Source organism: Hyperolius riggenbachi, chromosome 2 (genome assembly GCF_040937935.1).
Source record: "Hyperolius riggenbachi isolate aHypRig1 chromosome 2, aHypRig1.pri, whole genome shotgun sequence".
NCBI classification, from domain to species: domain Eukaryota; kingdom Metazoa; phylum Chordata; class Amphibia; order Anura; family Hyperoliidae; genus Hyperolius; species Hyperolius riggenbachi.
Window position 1 is genome coordinate 475,011,349 of NC_090647.1, and position 14,520 is coordinate 475,025,868.

The following is a 14,520-nucleotide window of genomic DNA, read 5'->3' on the forward strand; positions in this document are numbered from 1 at the left end:
TTCAGCATGCCTGGGGAGCGATCACGCTTCCCCCGGCAACTGGCTCCGCCCACCCGCGACGACAACCCGCCGGCCGTTCGGGGGCGCCGGCGGGTTGTTAACCCCACGATCGCCGCATGCAAAGCGTATAATATGCTTTGTAATGTATAAAAAGCGTATTATACAGGCTGCCTCCTGCCCTGGTGGTCCCAGTGTCCGAGGGACCACCAGGGCAGGCTGCAGCCACCCTAGTCTGCATCCAAACACACTGATCTGCCCCCCCCCCCCCTGCCCGCCCACAGCACCCCTCAGACCTTCCCTCCCCCCTGCCCACCCCCCAAACCACTGTTTGCACCCAATCACCCCCCTAATCACCCTTCAATCACTCCCTGTCACTATCTGTCAACGCTTTTTTTTTTAGGCCCTAAACTGCCCCCTGGGGACTCCTGACCACCTTCCACCCCTCAGATTCTCCCCAGACCCCCCCCCCCCCCCTCCCGTGTACTGTATGCATCTATCCCCCCTGTAATAACCCACTGATCACCCGTCAATCACCCATCAATCACCCCCTGTCACTGCCACCCATCAATCAGCCCCTAACCTGCCCCTAACGGGCAATCTGATCACCCACACCATTCCCATCAGATCACCCGCAGACCCGCTGTTAGATCACCTCCCAAGTGCATTGTTTACATCTGTTCTCTACTCTTAACACCCACTAATTACCCATCAATCACCCATCAATCACACCCTATCACCACCTGTCACTGTTACCCATCAGATTAGGCCCTAATCTGCAGCTTGCGGGCACCCAATCAACCGCCCACACGCTCAGATTGCCCTCAGACCCCGCCTTATCAATTCGCCAGTGCATTATTTACTTATTATAGAAAGTTACCGGGGCTGATTGTGGCTGAATGGCAGAATGGGGGAGGACGGTGAGGGACTCACTCTTGCTTATGGGGCTGGAGGAATCACCGGTTAACTATCAACTCTTTCTATAATTTGGTCTTTGGTTTACTTTAAGAGACATGGACGATTACAGACATTCAGCCAAAACAATGAAAGTCTGTCAGATAAAAAGGACAGCTCTGAAGTTTACAATGTTAAAACAAACATGGCAGCTGCCATATATCTGCCTCAAAGGTTTACAGCTATATTCCAGCCTAGCTCTTATATGGATTGAGGCAGGAGAAAAAATTAATTTCTTAGCATGTGCTTCAAAGAATGACTCAGCCATTATGAAGCCTCATAAATGGGTGCTTGATCTTGTTGCATTGATGAAGGCGTATTCTATTTACTACTCATCTAGTGCTTTCACGCTTACTTTGAAACATCAGAGACATACCGTAAGTCAGTGGAATTTTTTTTTTTTTTAGTAATTATAAATCTGAATAGTGACTTTACTGGTCATTAGAAAACTGTGCAGCTCAACCTGCTTTATGTTACTATGCATTTACGTACTGCCAACATTCATCTGGAGTATTTTCACAGACTGATATAACTAACTGTCCCAATATAATGTAGAAGCTCACAGTTTAATCCCTACCCTAATTGAAAGCTTCTTTCTCTTGGAAGAGAGGGGATGGTGAGAACCAATTAGCTTGTCGGTAAGTTTTTTGGGATGTGGGAAGAACGTGGAATGCTTGGAGGAAACCTGCACATACCAGAAGATACCAAAGAGGTAAAGTCCTGAAATATTTTGAACCAGAGACTTTAGCCAGGCAAAAGTGCTATCTAGAGGAAGTCCTTCTAGATAGCATGGAAATTGTATGCAGGTTATACAGGGCCAATCAGATGTGCTTTATGACCATCCGGATTGGAATCTCAATTCCAAGCCGCATAGATTGTTCATGCAAGCCAGAACTATTTGCATCTTACTGACCAGCTCTAGAGATGAATGGAGGTCAGTAATGCATGCTTGATGAAGCTGCTGGATGATGAAATCAGTTTGGCTCCCTGCACACTGCATGCGATTCAGATTCCGTCTTTTAATCGGTTTTTACATCCGATTCCAAATTTTAATCTTTACTGCATGCTGCATTTTTTGATCCGTTTTTCTGTTGACTGTATTCAGGGAAAATCGGAACTGAAAATCGGAATCGGAAACAATCGCAAAACGGATTTGCAGTGTGCAGGGAGCCTTTCTCTGATAAATTTACCTGCATGTTCCGATATAATTGCACTCAGAATGGAAGTGTGAAAATAAGGGTTTCAAAGCCCATTGAATGAGGGAGCTGTGGAAAGTGCTGGCTGAGGAGGCATCAGTATGAAGATACCAAGCCTCTCATAATCCACTCTGCATGCATGAGCAGCAAGCTAACACTAACAAGCAACCATCAGCCAGCTTCCCCTATATATTTTGTGCACAGACCATTGTCTTCGTACACCAATCTCATATTCCTTACTTTAATAGAGGACGATTAAAAAAACAAACCTGGTGCAAAATCCTACGTGTCGATTCTAGAGAGCTTATGGTGAGCTTTGTTGCCATAAGTCGCAGGTACAAGAGAACACAACACATAATAACATGTTACAGCTATTGCTGGTTATTGCATCACGAGGATGTTGCCTGTATTCTGACAGCTAATAAGATGCATATAAACAGCAGAGCCAATGTAACAGTCTAACCATTCACAGGAAAATTCAACATAGTTAAAATGTACTATGGGGAAGGGCAGCCAGACTTTGTGGGATAAAGGCTCACTGTAGTGGTGCAAGCATGTACAGCTATCAGTTTTGCCTAATAGGAGCATAAATTAGCCATCCTACTTCAGGGTGATCTGACCACTGAGCCCTACACTGCCCAGCACCCAGCCTTGATGAAATGAAAGGTAGACTACGAGTCAGAGCTTCAAATGAGCAAGACCTTTCACTGCTGTGGCTTTTTCTAGTAGTAGTGTGCTTCTGTGGCGGGGAACAAGAGCCCTCCAACATTATGAACGGCAGAGATGCAAAGCTTCACCCCTGATGTACCTTCTAATAGACAGGGAATTACACTTCCTGTTTACAACTGACTACACTGAGTGGAAAGTACTAAGCTAAAATAACCAGATATCTCTATAATGACTAGAGATGGTCAATGAGATGCAACTTAATGCCAGTTGATGCAGGAATATGCAAATTCATGCAGCTTGAGAAAACCAATCAAATCTTGCCAAGGTGGCAGACAAGGATTAAGATGGAATGGGGCCTGAGGCAAGGTAGTAGCTTTGGCTCCCAATAATAGTCTTTCTGGTAGGCTGAGGAGGAAAAAGGGACAAAGCTGGTGGCAGCTGGGCCCCTTGGCACCTGCTTAGGTTTCCTTGTGGATGATCCGGCTCTGCAAGGTGGAATACATACAACTGGTCCATGTTAAAGCTGAATAAATGTGCATACAGAATTTGCAAAATCCTACAACTTGGCTTTGCATTTTATTGTCCATCCCCAATAATAATATTATAGGTGGGAGGTCCAACTCCTACTTGCTGAATAAGTGCTGTGGGTTATGAAGGACAACAATAGATACATTGCCATAAGCAACTAATAATGCAAAAACATCCGTAGCATTTACACACTGTCCTGAGATACCCCCAAAATACCAAATATGAAACGTTTTCTCTCCTGTACAAAAAACGTATTGTAAGTAGCACACTAATGCTCCAAGTAAATTAAAGCAAACCTGTGAGAAAGTAAAAAAAAAAAAAAAAAAAAAGTTAGACACTATAAAGGTGCTCATTAACGGCACAATTTTTCATCAGATGGTATCTTTCGATGCAATTTTTATGAACGAATTGTACAGCAAACAGCGCAATGTGTGGCAGAAAAAAATCAATGTAAAACGATTCTAAAGTCGCTTGGACCAGAGAATGTAATCGATCTGAATGTTGGATTTTACCATTGAATTGGAAGAGAGAAAATGCCCCAATCAACCTGTTTGAGAACAATCGATAGTTACCTTCCGATAACTTATGATTGTAAAAATTGCGTAGAGCGATTGCATCTGATGAAAAAAAATTGTATCGTTAATGGGCACCTCTGCACTCATGACTGATTCTCCGGGTTTTGAAGAGTCCAACTGGCAAAATAGTGTGCAACTGAGTAGGGAAGCTGGCTGACATCTTTGTATACATCCTTTACAGGAAGTGCTTTTGTAAAGACTAAAGGAAATACTGAGAACCCCCATGATAAGGTGGGTTAGTCCAAAACCAGTCACATGTGTAAAATTTTTACTACCTACTGTAAGTGATGGCGACATAGGAAAACATTCATTTATAGAGCATTTAAAAAAAAAAAAAAAAGAGACAGAGCATACACTACCTTAAGTACACAGTTGCTGTTCACAAGTAGATTCCCTGGTTTAATGTCTCGATGTAAAATGCCAGCTGAATGTAAATACTTCAGGCCTGAATGTGGAATAAACGAGAGAAAGAAAAAAACGTAAGATTGTTTAATAATTACTCAAGTACCTCTGCAAGAGAGGTGACATATGTCTGTTGGTAATACGCTCAGAGCTAAATCTGGAAAAAAAAATGATGATGTAAACATTGTGTTAATGCAGCCTGTCAAAATATTTATAAATTAAAATGAGTTCAATATAAAAGTCTCCAGATATGATAAACTATAGCAGCACTAGCAAGACTTCACTCAAGTCATTGAGAAATGATTATGTAAAGGACCACCCAAACTGTGGCGTGCCACACACACCAAACTCCCAAATGCAAACTAACATATGTTAAATACAGTATTGATGATATTTAACCAGTTCAGCCTTCAGTCGTTTTTCATCTTATGCATCCGAGCAATTTTCACCTCCCATTCATTCGCCAATAACTTTATCACTACTTATCACAATGAATTGATCTATATCTTGTTTTTTCTGCCACCAATTAGGCTTTCTTTGGGTGGTACGTTTTGTCTAAGAATTATTTTTTTCTAAATGCATTTTAATGGGAATTTTAAGAAAAATTTGAAAAAAATGCATTATTTCTCAGTTTTCAGCTAGTATAGCTTTAAAATAATACATGCCTCCATAATTAAAACCCACGTATTTTATTTGCCCATATGTCCCGGTTATTACACCATTTAAATTATGTTCCTATCACAATGTATGGCGCCAATATTTTATTTGGAAATTAAGGTGCATTTTTTCAGTTTTGCGTCCACTATTTACAAGCTTATAATTTTAAAAAATAATAGTAATATACCCTCTTGATATGCATAATAAAAAAAAGTCCAGACCCTTCAGTAACTATTTATGTTTTTTTTTTAATTGTAATTTTTTTTAATTAAAAAATGTATTTAGGTATTTTTTGGGAGTGTGGGAGGTAAACAGTTAATTTTAAATGTAATTGTTTGTGGGTTTATTACAAAAATATGTAGATGTAGTTTTACTATTTGGCCACAAGATGGCCTCAGTCAATTTTTCTTTTCTTCCTGTAAGCGAGAGTGAAGGGTGGACATGAAGGGAGGACGTGAAACATTTTTACTTTAGTAAGATTGTGGCTTCTAATAGAAGCCGTCTGTCTTTCTAACGGGGACTTCGATCAATGAATGGGAACTGCGTTTAGCAGATACATCCAAAAGGCTAAAGTAGCTAAAGTAGTTAAAGTAGTAGTATACTTATTCTTTTTGTGTGTTTACAAGAATGGGCCCCTGATAAATAAAGCAATACATTTATATTACTGATTTTAGTCTCATTTTCAAATAATGACACCAATTTCAGTACATGCAGTCCACACCAGCTGTGTATAGTTCATTGACCTTGCTTTGGCTTACAAAAACTCCTCAAATTACACAAGTCAATACTCAGGGCATATGATGTTTTCATAGGCACAGTGACGTAGCTAAGGAGCCAGGGGCACCACTGAGGTTTCGATTGGGCCCCAAGGTCTTTATTCATACAGAGCCCTGAATCCTACTAAGGATCTTCAGTGTTAGAGAAGGGAAACTATTTGTTAATTAAATCACTATTCAATGCACAAACTGAGATGATTATTACCAGCAATGCACCAATGAAAAGGATGGATGAAGGAGAGCTCCCTAGTGGGTCCATCTGGTCCTATAGTCCTGGTGCAATCACAACCTCTGCATCCCCTATTACTATGCCACTGTATATGCAGATAGGATTGTGTGACACATGGAAAATGCGCCTGATTATTTGAGTGCAGGAAGAAGCCTGAAAAATGCCTCTCCTTACACTAGGTAATCTCGGGGGATATAAAAAAAAATATTCCACTACTGATTATCTAATTGTTCTCTTGGCCGCGTATTTTGGGGTCCGGCTATTGCCGTCACCCGAATGATGAGGGTTTATTTGTAATTCGGGTTCCGTCTATTGCCAGTGTTCTATGGATTGGAGTACTCACTGCTGCTTGAAGACTAGTTCCCCTTATAAAACTCTACTACCCTAAGCAGAGCAATGCAAATTTCCAGCCCAAAGCCTAGTGAGCGGATGAGGTTCCTGGAGTGAAATGTCCACTAAGTGGAAACAGAGGTAGAATAAAATGTTGTCCGAGCAAAACAAGGACCGACCCTGCAGCCCAGTGAGCGAGGAGAGTGGGAAAGGGGACAATGATTTCAGGTACCAAAAATGTATGGGTAGCAGTTTTCAATAGACTAGTATCTATATATATTTTAATAGGTAGTAAAAAAAATCTATAGGTAGCTGAATTTGCATAGAACACCAGTGCCCAAATTACACAGTGAGCGCTACCCTCTATAAAGTGTCCAAATCCAGCAAAGTGCAGATGCCAAAATGAACCTACTCGCATGTGACAGGCAATAACCCGCAGGTACTTTTTATTTAAGCATGAAACCGGTTCTTTACAGCAATACTTGGTGCAGCGAACATAAATATTCAACGATGACCTATAATTCTGCACAAACTAAACCAAATGGTTTTGAAATCTATTTGACATCTGATTTGTAGTCAACACCTCTCCTAATATTTTAGAAGAAAATGAAAGAACCTTTGGTCCTTTTATGAACAAAAAGTGAGACGGCTCAAAGGCGAAATAATGAGATAGTGTGAAAGTTGGATGGGACTATTCAGCTGGGAAAATATCCTAAGAAATTCAGGGTTTCCTTTCATTAGGGGACAAACTTTTCATTCAGAGTCTTAAAAAAGGGACTTTGTCAAAAGGACATATTTTAAATGCTGAAATTTATGACCAATAAGAAGTTCTAAGGAGAAGTAAAGCTCCTTTATTCAGGTCAAAAGACTGAAAAGTTAAAGCAAACCTAAAGTAAACTTTCCATCACTTGATGTAATCTCTGCCATGTTCTGAATACCTAAATTACACTGTTTTACTTTTGCACATGGCCAGAACTGCAGAATGTACTGTTTTGAGTGACAGACATTGTGCTTTATATAAGTTCTGAAAATTACATCACTTGCATTGGGTACCGACTCTAAACCCGGGGATTCTCAAACTGGGTGCCTCGGCATGCATCTCCATCCTGTGTGCACTGCCATCAGGTAATGCAACAGCACATTGATATACAAATTGGCTACATTACCCTCCAGTTAAGTCCTGGCAGCCATGGTTGCACAGTTGGACATCAGAGGAATAGGGGTGGAGGGATGCAGGAATGTGGAGTTGGTAAAAAAAAATTATCAGACTCCGAATCCTTTATGAAACCCCGACTCAAAGTACCCAAAATTGCTCCGACTCCTTAGTCTAATTTTTACAAAGGCTTTGGATTTGGTTCAAAAGTCATCCAACTCCTCAGTTTATTGAAACCACTGACTCAGACTTCAGGTACCCAAAATTGCTCCGACTCCACAGCCCTGTAAGGATAAATCAGTGCACTTTGTCCTGGACAGCTAAGGAATGGTTTGTCCATCTAATGGGGGTCACTTACAATCTGGAGTGGGTGCCGAGGTGATGCTGCATAATTAAAGGGGGTGTTTCTAACTGCAGTCCCCATGTGCTCTGTCTACAAGATTGACTCTTTATTCTTGTTACATTAATTCTGGGGGAATGCTTCATAATAGGAGGTCAATGACTATTTGGATGAGATAATGCGGCCTAATGTGGGGGTCAATACTGGGGAGAGGGATGGCGATTGTCAGCCATTGACTACTTGAAGGGGGGATGCTGCCTAATAAGCATCACTAGCAACCTGAAAGGGGGGGGGGGGGTGCTGCTGCCTAATAAGGGTCAAGGAGTGCCATGAAAATATTTCAAAGCCATTCACTCCAAAAAAGTTTGAGAACCAATGCTCTTAACAGTTCATTACTGCTTCAAGATAAAAAGTTACAGATTACTCAGCAAGCTCATGGTGAACCAGAATTCATAATACCTTCTGTTTCTAGGAAGGCAAAATTCTGCTTTGCAGATAAAAAGGTGACAGAAGGGAAAGGGCTGGTTCGCAAGGCCATTTCCCTATTCCAGCACTAAGCACAGTGTCCTTGCGTCTCTTCACTCAAGCCTGTTAGCATGCATTAAAGTGTCTACATAGGCTCCCAGTGTCACATGACATGCATATGGAGCCGGAGGGACGTTCATGCATGCTAAAAATGCTAGACTCACTGGGGCAAATTTATCAAAGCAGTTACATCATTTTTTTCCTTCCTGTTTTCTACCTATTTAATCACAGTTGTAAGACACTTTTGCACTTTTTTTTATATAAATTACTAGAACTGCTCTACTGGTAGAGCAGGGCAAAACCAGTGCAAAACGGTCATAAAAATAAGAAGCAGTTAATACTGCTTCTGAAATGCATGCGAAGTTACTACACTGTGGGATTGCCCAACCAGCTTGTGCTGCTGCATGTGGTATTTTATTCCCTTCATATGTGAATGGAAGTTCTCTTTTACAGCTGTCCGTCACATCTCTTTATTGCAAAGCCCACACAGCAGCTATACTGAGAGATAGGAGAGCCACATTCATTTATGAAACTGGAGTATATGGGCTGATTGACATCAATCTGTCTATCCTACCCTAAGAAGTGCTCTAACTGCTACTATTTCCCAGGGCTGTGGAGTTAGAGTCAAGGAGTCGGAGCAATTTTTGAGTGTTGAGTCGAATGTTTCGGAAAGTGAGGAGTCAGATGATTTTAGTACCCTCTCCATAGCCCTGCAACAGCTGTGGAGTTGGACTGGAGTAGTCGGGGCAATTTTGGGTACCTGAAGTCGGAGTTGGTGGTTTCGTAAACTGAGGAGCTGAAGTTGGAGTCGGATGATTTTTGTACAGACTCCACAGCCCTGAATGTTACTATTAAAAGTTTTGTTCACTATTGCGAGTCCCCTTTATCAGTGTTAAAGCTGCCACAGTATATCTTACCTCACCCAGACAATTCTCTCACTGTTTGCACAATTCTGAGAATCCTACCCATCTCCTGTTTCAGAAGGAAATTGCAGCTTCTACACTATTGATAAATCTGTCCCACTATATTCCCATGTTCCAACTGTCATCGATATCACATGACCAGAGAAGAGACCGTTGGCTAATGGGAGAAGCTTAGTGAGTGACAAAATGTCAGGCACAATGTACAACTTAAAAGAGAAACCGTGACCAAGAATTGAACTTCATCCCAATCAGTAGCCGAAACCCCCTTTCCCATGAGAAATCTATTCTTTTTCACAAAAGGATCATCAGGGGGCTCTGTATGGCTGATAATGTGGTGAACCCCTCCCACAAGGGTTTCATAAACTGAGGAGTCAGAGCTGGAGGCAGATGATTTCCGTACCGACTACACAGCTCTGTTTAAATCACAGTTGTACTTTAAGGTGTCTGAGGACTAAGTTGTGTAGAGGTTTAAATGTTAGTACACTGCAAGCAGAGTTTAATCCATGTTGGCCACCTCTATACATTTTTAGCAAAGTTTTGGCTTCCCCCTAATTTTATGCATAGACAAACACAGCTAATCAATAATAAACTCTAGATGGGAAGGTCACTGAAATCACGTGAACAGCATCAGGTTTGAAATGAAGTAAACAAGACTCCTCTACATTACATACCAAATTATTCATCCAGGAAGATAAAAATATGTGGGCAGTCTGTACACCAAAGAGTAAACCAAACTAACAGCTGCAAAGTGGTGTCATTTGAATTTCCTAGCAATTTATATAATTCACTAACTTGACTCATTTTCCTACATGAACTATGTTTCTATATTGAGCGTATGCCCGAACTGTCAGCTTTCCATTAAGATGTAGCAGATGGACCCAAATCAGTTCGCTATAATATAAAAATACCCAATTTATTAGGCCACTGCATTGGCCCCACTCCTCCCTGACTGGCACATTTCTTTCTGTGACAGTTTCTCTGGCAGCAGATGAGAATTTTCAGCTCAATGTTGGGTGCAGAGTGACATTTCTCAACAGCCAATAAAATGAATTCAACAACTCAAATAGCTGTGCTTGAATTTTGCACTGTGATAAAAAAAACACAAGAGCGGAGAAACCAATTCTACGAACATACTGTACATTCATGATAGTATCTCCTAAAATCCCTCCAACACACCTTAATGGGACCAATTGCTAATTTCCTTGATTCTAATAGCTATAGGAGCTGCCATGTCCCCCCCCCCTCTTCTATTTGCCCATCCTTTATCCAGGAAGGTGTGAAGAAAAGATAGCATCTGTGACCACTCTAAAGTCTTTGAGGCACAGCGTAGTATCCCCCCCCCCTCCTATGATAGCTTCTGCTAATGTGTGCAATAGAATAATTACATCAGTCCTTATATGCCTGAAATTTCTGTGGCCTGGCAAGCCATGCAAGTTGTTTAAAAAGCCTATGCTAAACTTTTAAATGTAAAAAGAAGAGGCCAAATTGAAGGTTTTTTTTTTTAACCAGCCACGTAATTGACATGCATTTTAATGCGCTATTGAGATGCCCTGGGTGCTACAAATAGTGCTTGTTTCACTTTAATGTAATGCAATACACAAAAAAAGTGGATTACTAGTCAGAGGCATATCTAGAGGGATGACGGGCATAGCACTTGCTATGGGCGCTGTCTGCAGTTATACAGGAATCCCATTTTTCATGTTATCAAATCTTCTGGAGCTGGCCATGCCTGTAGGTTGATTGTCACCTCCTAATATGCTAAACCCATCAATTCCTATCTGATTGGATTTATCGGATGGTGAGTAATGCCTTCCCTTCACAGCAACCTCAGTCTCAATGGATTTCAGCAGTAATCTATGAAACATTGATTGAAATGCAAGTGTTGTACTACTTAGTGCAGTGTAACGCTGTGGGACTTAAATTTCCAAAATGTTCAATGAGACTTCTGACCAATAAACTACTTAGAACCAATCAAAAGACAATCAATCTGATATGCTGGGGCAACAGATGACCAGCAGATTTGATCAAAGTAACTGAATTGGATGGGCATTGAATAAAAAAAAAAAATCTTTAAAGGATACCCGAGGTGACATGTGACATGATGAGATAGATGTGTATGTACATTGCCTAGAACACAAATAACTATGCTGTGTTCCATTTTTTTATTTCTCCGCCTGAAAGTGCATCAGGTACATCAGGTATGCAAGTGGCAGCTCCTGTCTGGGTCAGACTACAGTGTGACCTTCACTGATAAGAAATTACAACTATAAAACACTTTCCTAGCAGAAAATTGCTTCTGAGAGCAGGAAAGAGATAAAACGGGTCAATGGTTCATATATTTTAGCTCTGGCATACTTTAATGAATGTGTCATTGAGCAAAAACAAAACAGTAAAAACGTATATTTACTGAATTGTTCAGACTGCAGGGAGTTCCTGACTTGTGAACACGTGACAATACAAACCTCCAACCGCAATACTAGGGACTCCCTGTACTGTGCCCGTGCAGAGGAGGACAAGGGGACAAATTGAGGACACAGGGAGACACAAAGGGGTAGGGCTGAACGATTTTAGGTAAAGATTGAATTGCACGATTTTTGCCAGAAATTGAGATTTCGATTTGCTTCACGATTTTTTTTTTTTCAAATCAAGCTTTAGCACAAAAAAAATTCACAATGTGCAGATTCAGTATAGGTAGGTAGCCAGCCAGCCAGGGATAGGTTCCCACAGTATAGGAAGTTAGGTGTAGGGGCATCACTATTGGTAGTCAAACATAGGTGCTTCCACGACCAGTGTATGAAGGGAAGCGGCGGGGGGCGGAGCCTAGTGGTAGCAGGTTCTGTGCGATGTCGCTGGCCTGGCACGGTAGGTTAACAACTTTGATGCGACAGTGAGTGGAGCTGAAGTGCAGACATAGAATGTGTGCAGGGGGCGACGGAGCCTGCTGTGATGTCACACACTAAGCTGAACACTGTGCGGACTGCGGAGCCTGTAAGTCTCCCGTGTGAGGGCGGCGGAGGGGGGGGGGGGGGGCGGATCCATATAGAGTAGCCTCGCAGCTTCCTTCAGCCAATCGCTGGCTCTACTTTGTATTACGGCGGCGGTAGGCGGCGCCATATTGAGCAGCGCAGCTTCAGCCAATCACTGGATCCTGTACTCGTATGACAGCGACGGTAGGCAGAGCTGCACAGCAGGCGCCAGGGAAAACCGCAGCTAGTGACGATCACTAGATCGTCTTGACTGGTATCGCGGTTTCGATTTAAAAACGCGAAACCGTTCAGCCTTACAAAGGGGCATAGAGGAGGACACAAGGACAGAGACAGACAAATGGGGACACAAGGGGGACAGTGGAGGACACAGGGAGACACAAGAGGTACAATTGGGCATGAGGTACAAAGGGGACATAATCAGCAAGATGCCCCTTCCCCATGGATGCACATTTTTTTCTCCTAGGTGCGTCTTATAGTCCGAAAAATATGGTAAACCTAAAATAAAATTGTGGAATATCTTAAAAAGTAATTTTTAGGAGAAGGGGGATAGATAACATTGTTTATTTCATTAGTTTATTTTCACCTGGGGTGTCCTTTAAGTGTATGGCCATCTTGAGAGCACAGAGATATTCTCACATCCATGGACTACATTTCTCAGCATACAATGCAGCGGGCACATGACTTTGCCAGGAAGTTAAAAAGTGGCAGCTGCAGAGATGACAGATCGCATACAGATTTCGGGGCCAGAAGCATAGCACCCAGTAAGTAAGTAACGAAGCTCCCCCACCTGTCAGCACACATATGAACCTCCCTTAATGGAAGGTTAATTTTAAAAAATAAATGAGGCGGAGTGGGCCAGTAAAGTTTTTGTGCGTTATTCTGCCTATATACTGGTTATACAAGATAATCCTATGTTCTGATTGGATGTGCTCATCTGGCATCCTGGCTTCTTTTTCCTTCCAACCCAGTTATATGTCGTGAGATGGAGATGGAGCTGTCCTGATCTGCTGAGGTAAGGAGTTCCATAATGTAGGAGCGGCATGACAGAAGGCTTTGTGGCCTAAAGTTTCCAGGTGGACTCTGGGTATGACTAGATTATTAGAACCTGCGGATCTGAGATTGCAGGGATTGCTATGCAGCTGCAACATTTTTTTCGTGTATCCAGGGCCCAGATTATGCAGCAGTGTTCTCCCCAGGCTCTTTTAATCAGGTGCTCCACCCAGCTAGTTTTGGTGAGCACCCGACTGTCATCAGCTCACCTCCTTTTATTCTGTAAGCAGCGTTGCACACAGAAGCCCCACCCCTATCTCGCTGCACCCGGCTACTATTTCACGCCACCCGGCTGGACAATATTTCTGGGGAGAACCCTGTTCTGCAGTGATTTAAATGTCAGTAGGCCGATGAGCTCTCTCAAGCTCTCTAAAGAGCACCTGCATCACAACGGTGCATCACCGAGAGGACATCCCCAGATGGACTTTATCACCAGGGAATGGGCAAAAGTGAGAATAGTATTTTAGGAAATCCGAACACAGCACTAACTCTTGGACATGAAACTTTTGGTAAATACAAAGAAAAATGTAAGTAGTTTCATATGGTAACCTTTTTTTTTCTGTTCTAGAAAATGTTTAATGAATCTTGCTGAGTAACGTCTGCAATCCCAAAAGTGAGTTCTGCAGAATCCAAGAAACAAAAAGGTTATAAAGCTACTTTCATTTTTTTATTTTTTATTTATACCTTGGCCTGGATAAATGAAAATTCACACACAAAAAAATAAAAAATCAGCTCATAAATTGCCAGCCACAGTTTAGGCCTTCTTTATTATTAATGTGTCTACCTGGAATTACATAAAAAGACATAAGGAACAGACAGCCAAAATACATAGAACTGTGCTTGGTTCTCTTAATGTGAATCTGAAATAAGACATATGAAGGCTGCCAAATTTATTTCCTTGTAAAGAATGCCAGTTGCCTGGCATCCTGCTGATCTCTTTGGCTGCAGTAATGTCTGAAACAACCATGTGGCTAATTTAGTCAGAGCACCTGATCTGCATTGCTTGTGCAGAATCTATGGCTTAAAGTATTAAAGAAAGCCTGTAACAGAAAAAAAGTGCTCCTGGTGGGTACTTACCTCAGGAGGGGGAAGCCTCTGGATCCTATCGAGGCTCCCCCCCCCCCGTCCTCCTCCATACTAAGGTGGTCTTGCTGGGGCCCTCCGAACGGCAGCTATGTAAATATTTACCTTCCCGGCTCCAGCGCAGGCGCAGTAGCAGCTCTTGGCTC

General features: G+C 42.0%; 1 protein-coding gene across 1 annotated transcript in view; it reads right to left on the reverse strand.

The window, feature by feature from the left end:
- NLK (nemo like kinase) overlaps positions 1 to 14,520 on the reverse strand; it is a 293,044-nt gene that overhangs the window by 77,472 nt on the left and 201,052 nt on the right. Inside the window, exon 5 of the mRNA XM_068270246.1 lies at positions 4,279 to 4,364. Coding sequence (XP_068126347.1) covers positions 4,279 to 4,364 — 86 coding nt within the window. The remainder of the gene's footprint in view (positions 1 to 4,278; positions 4,365 to 14,520) is intronic.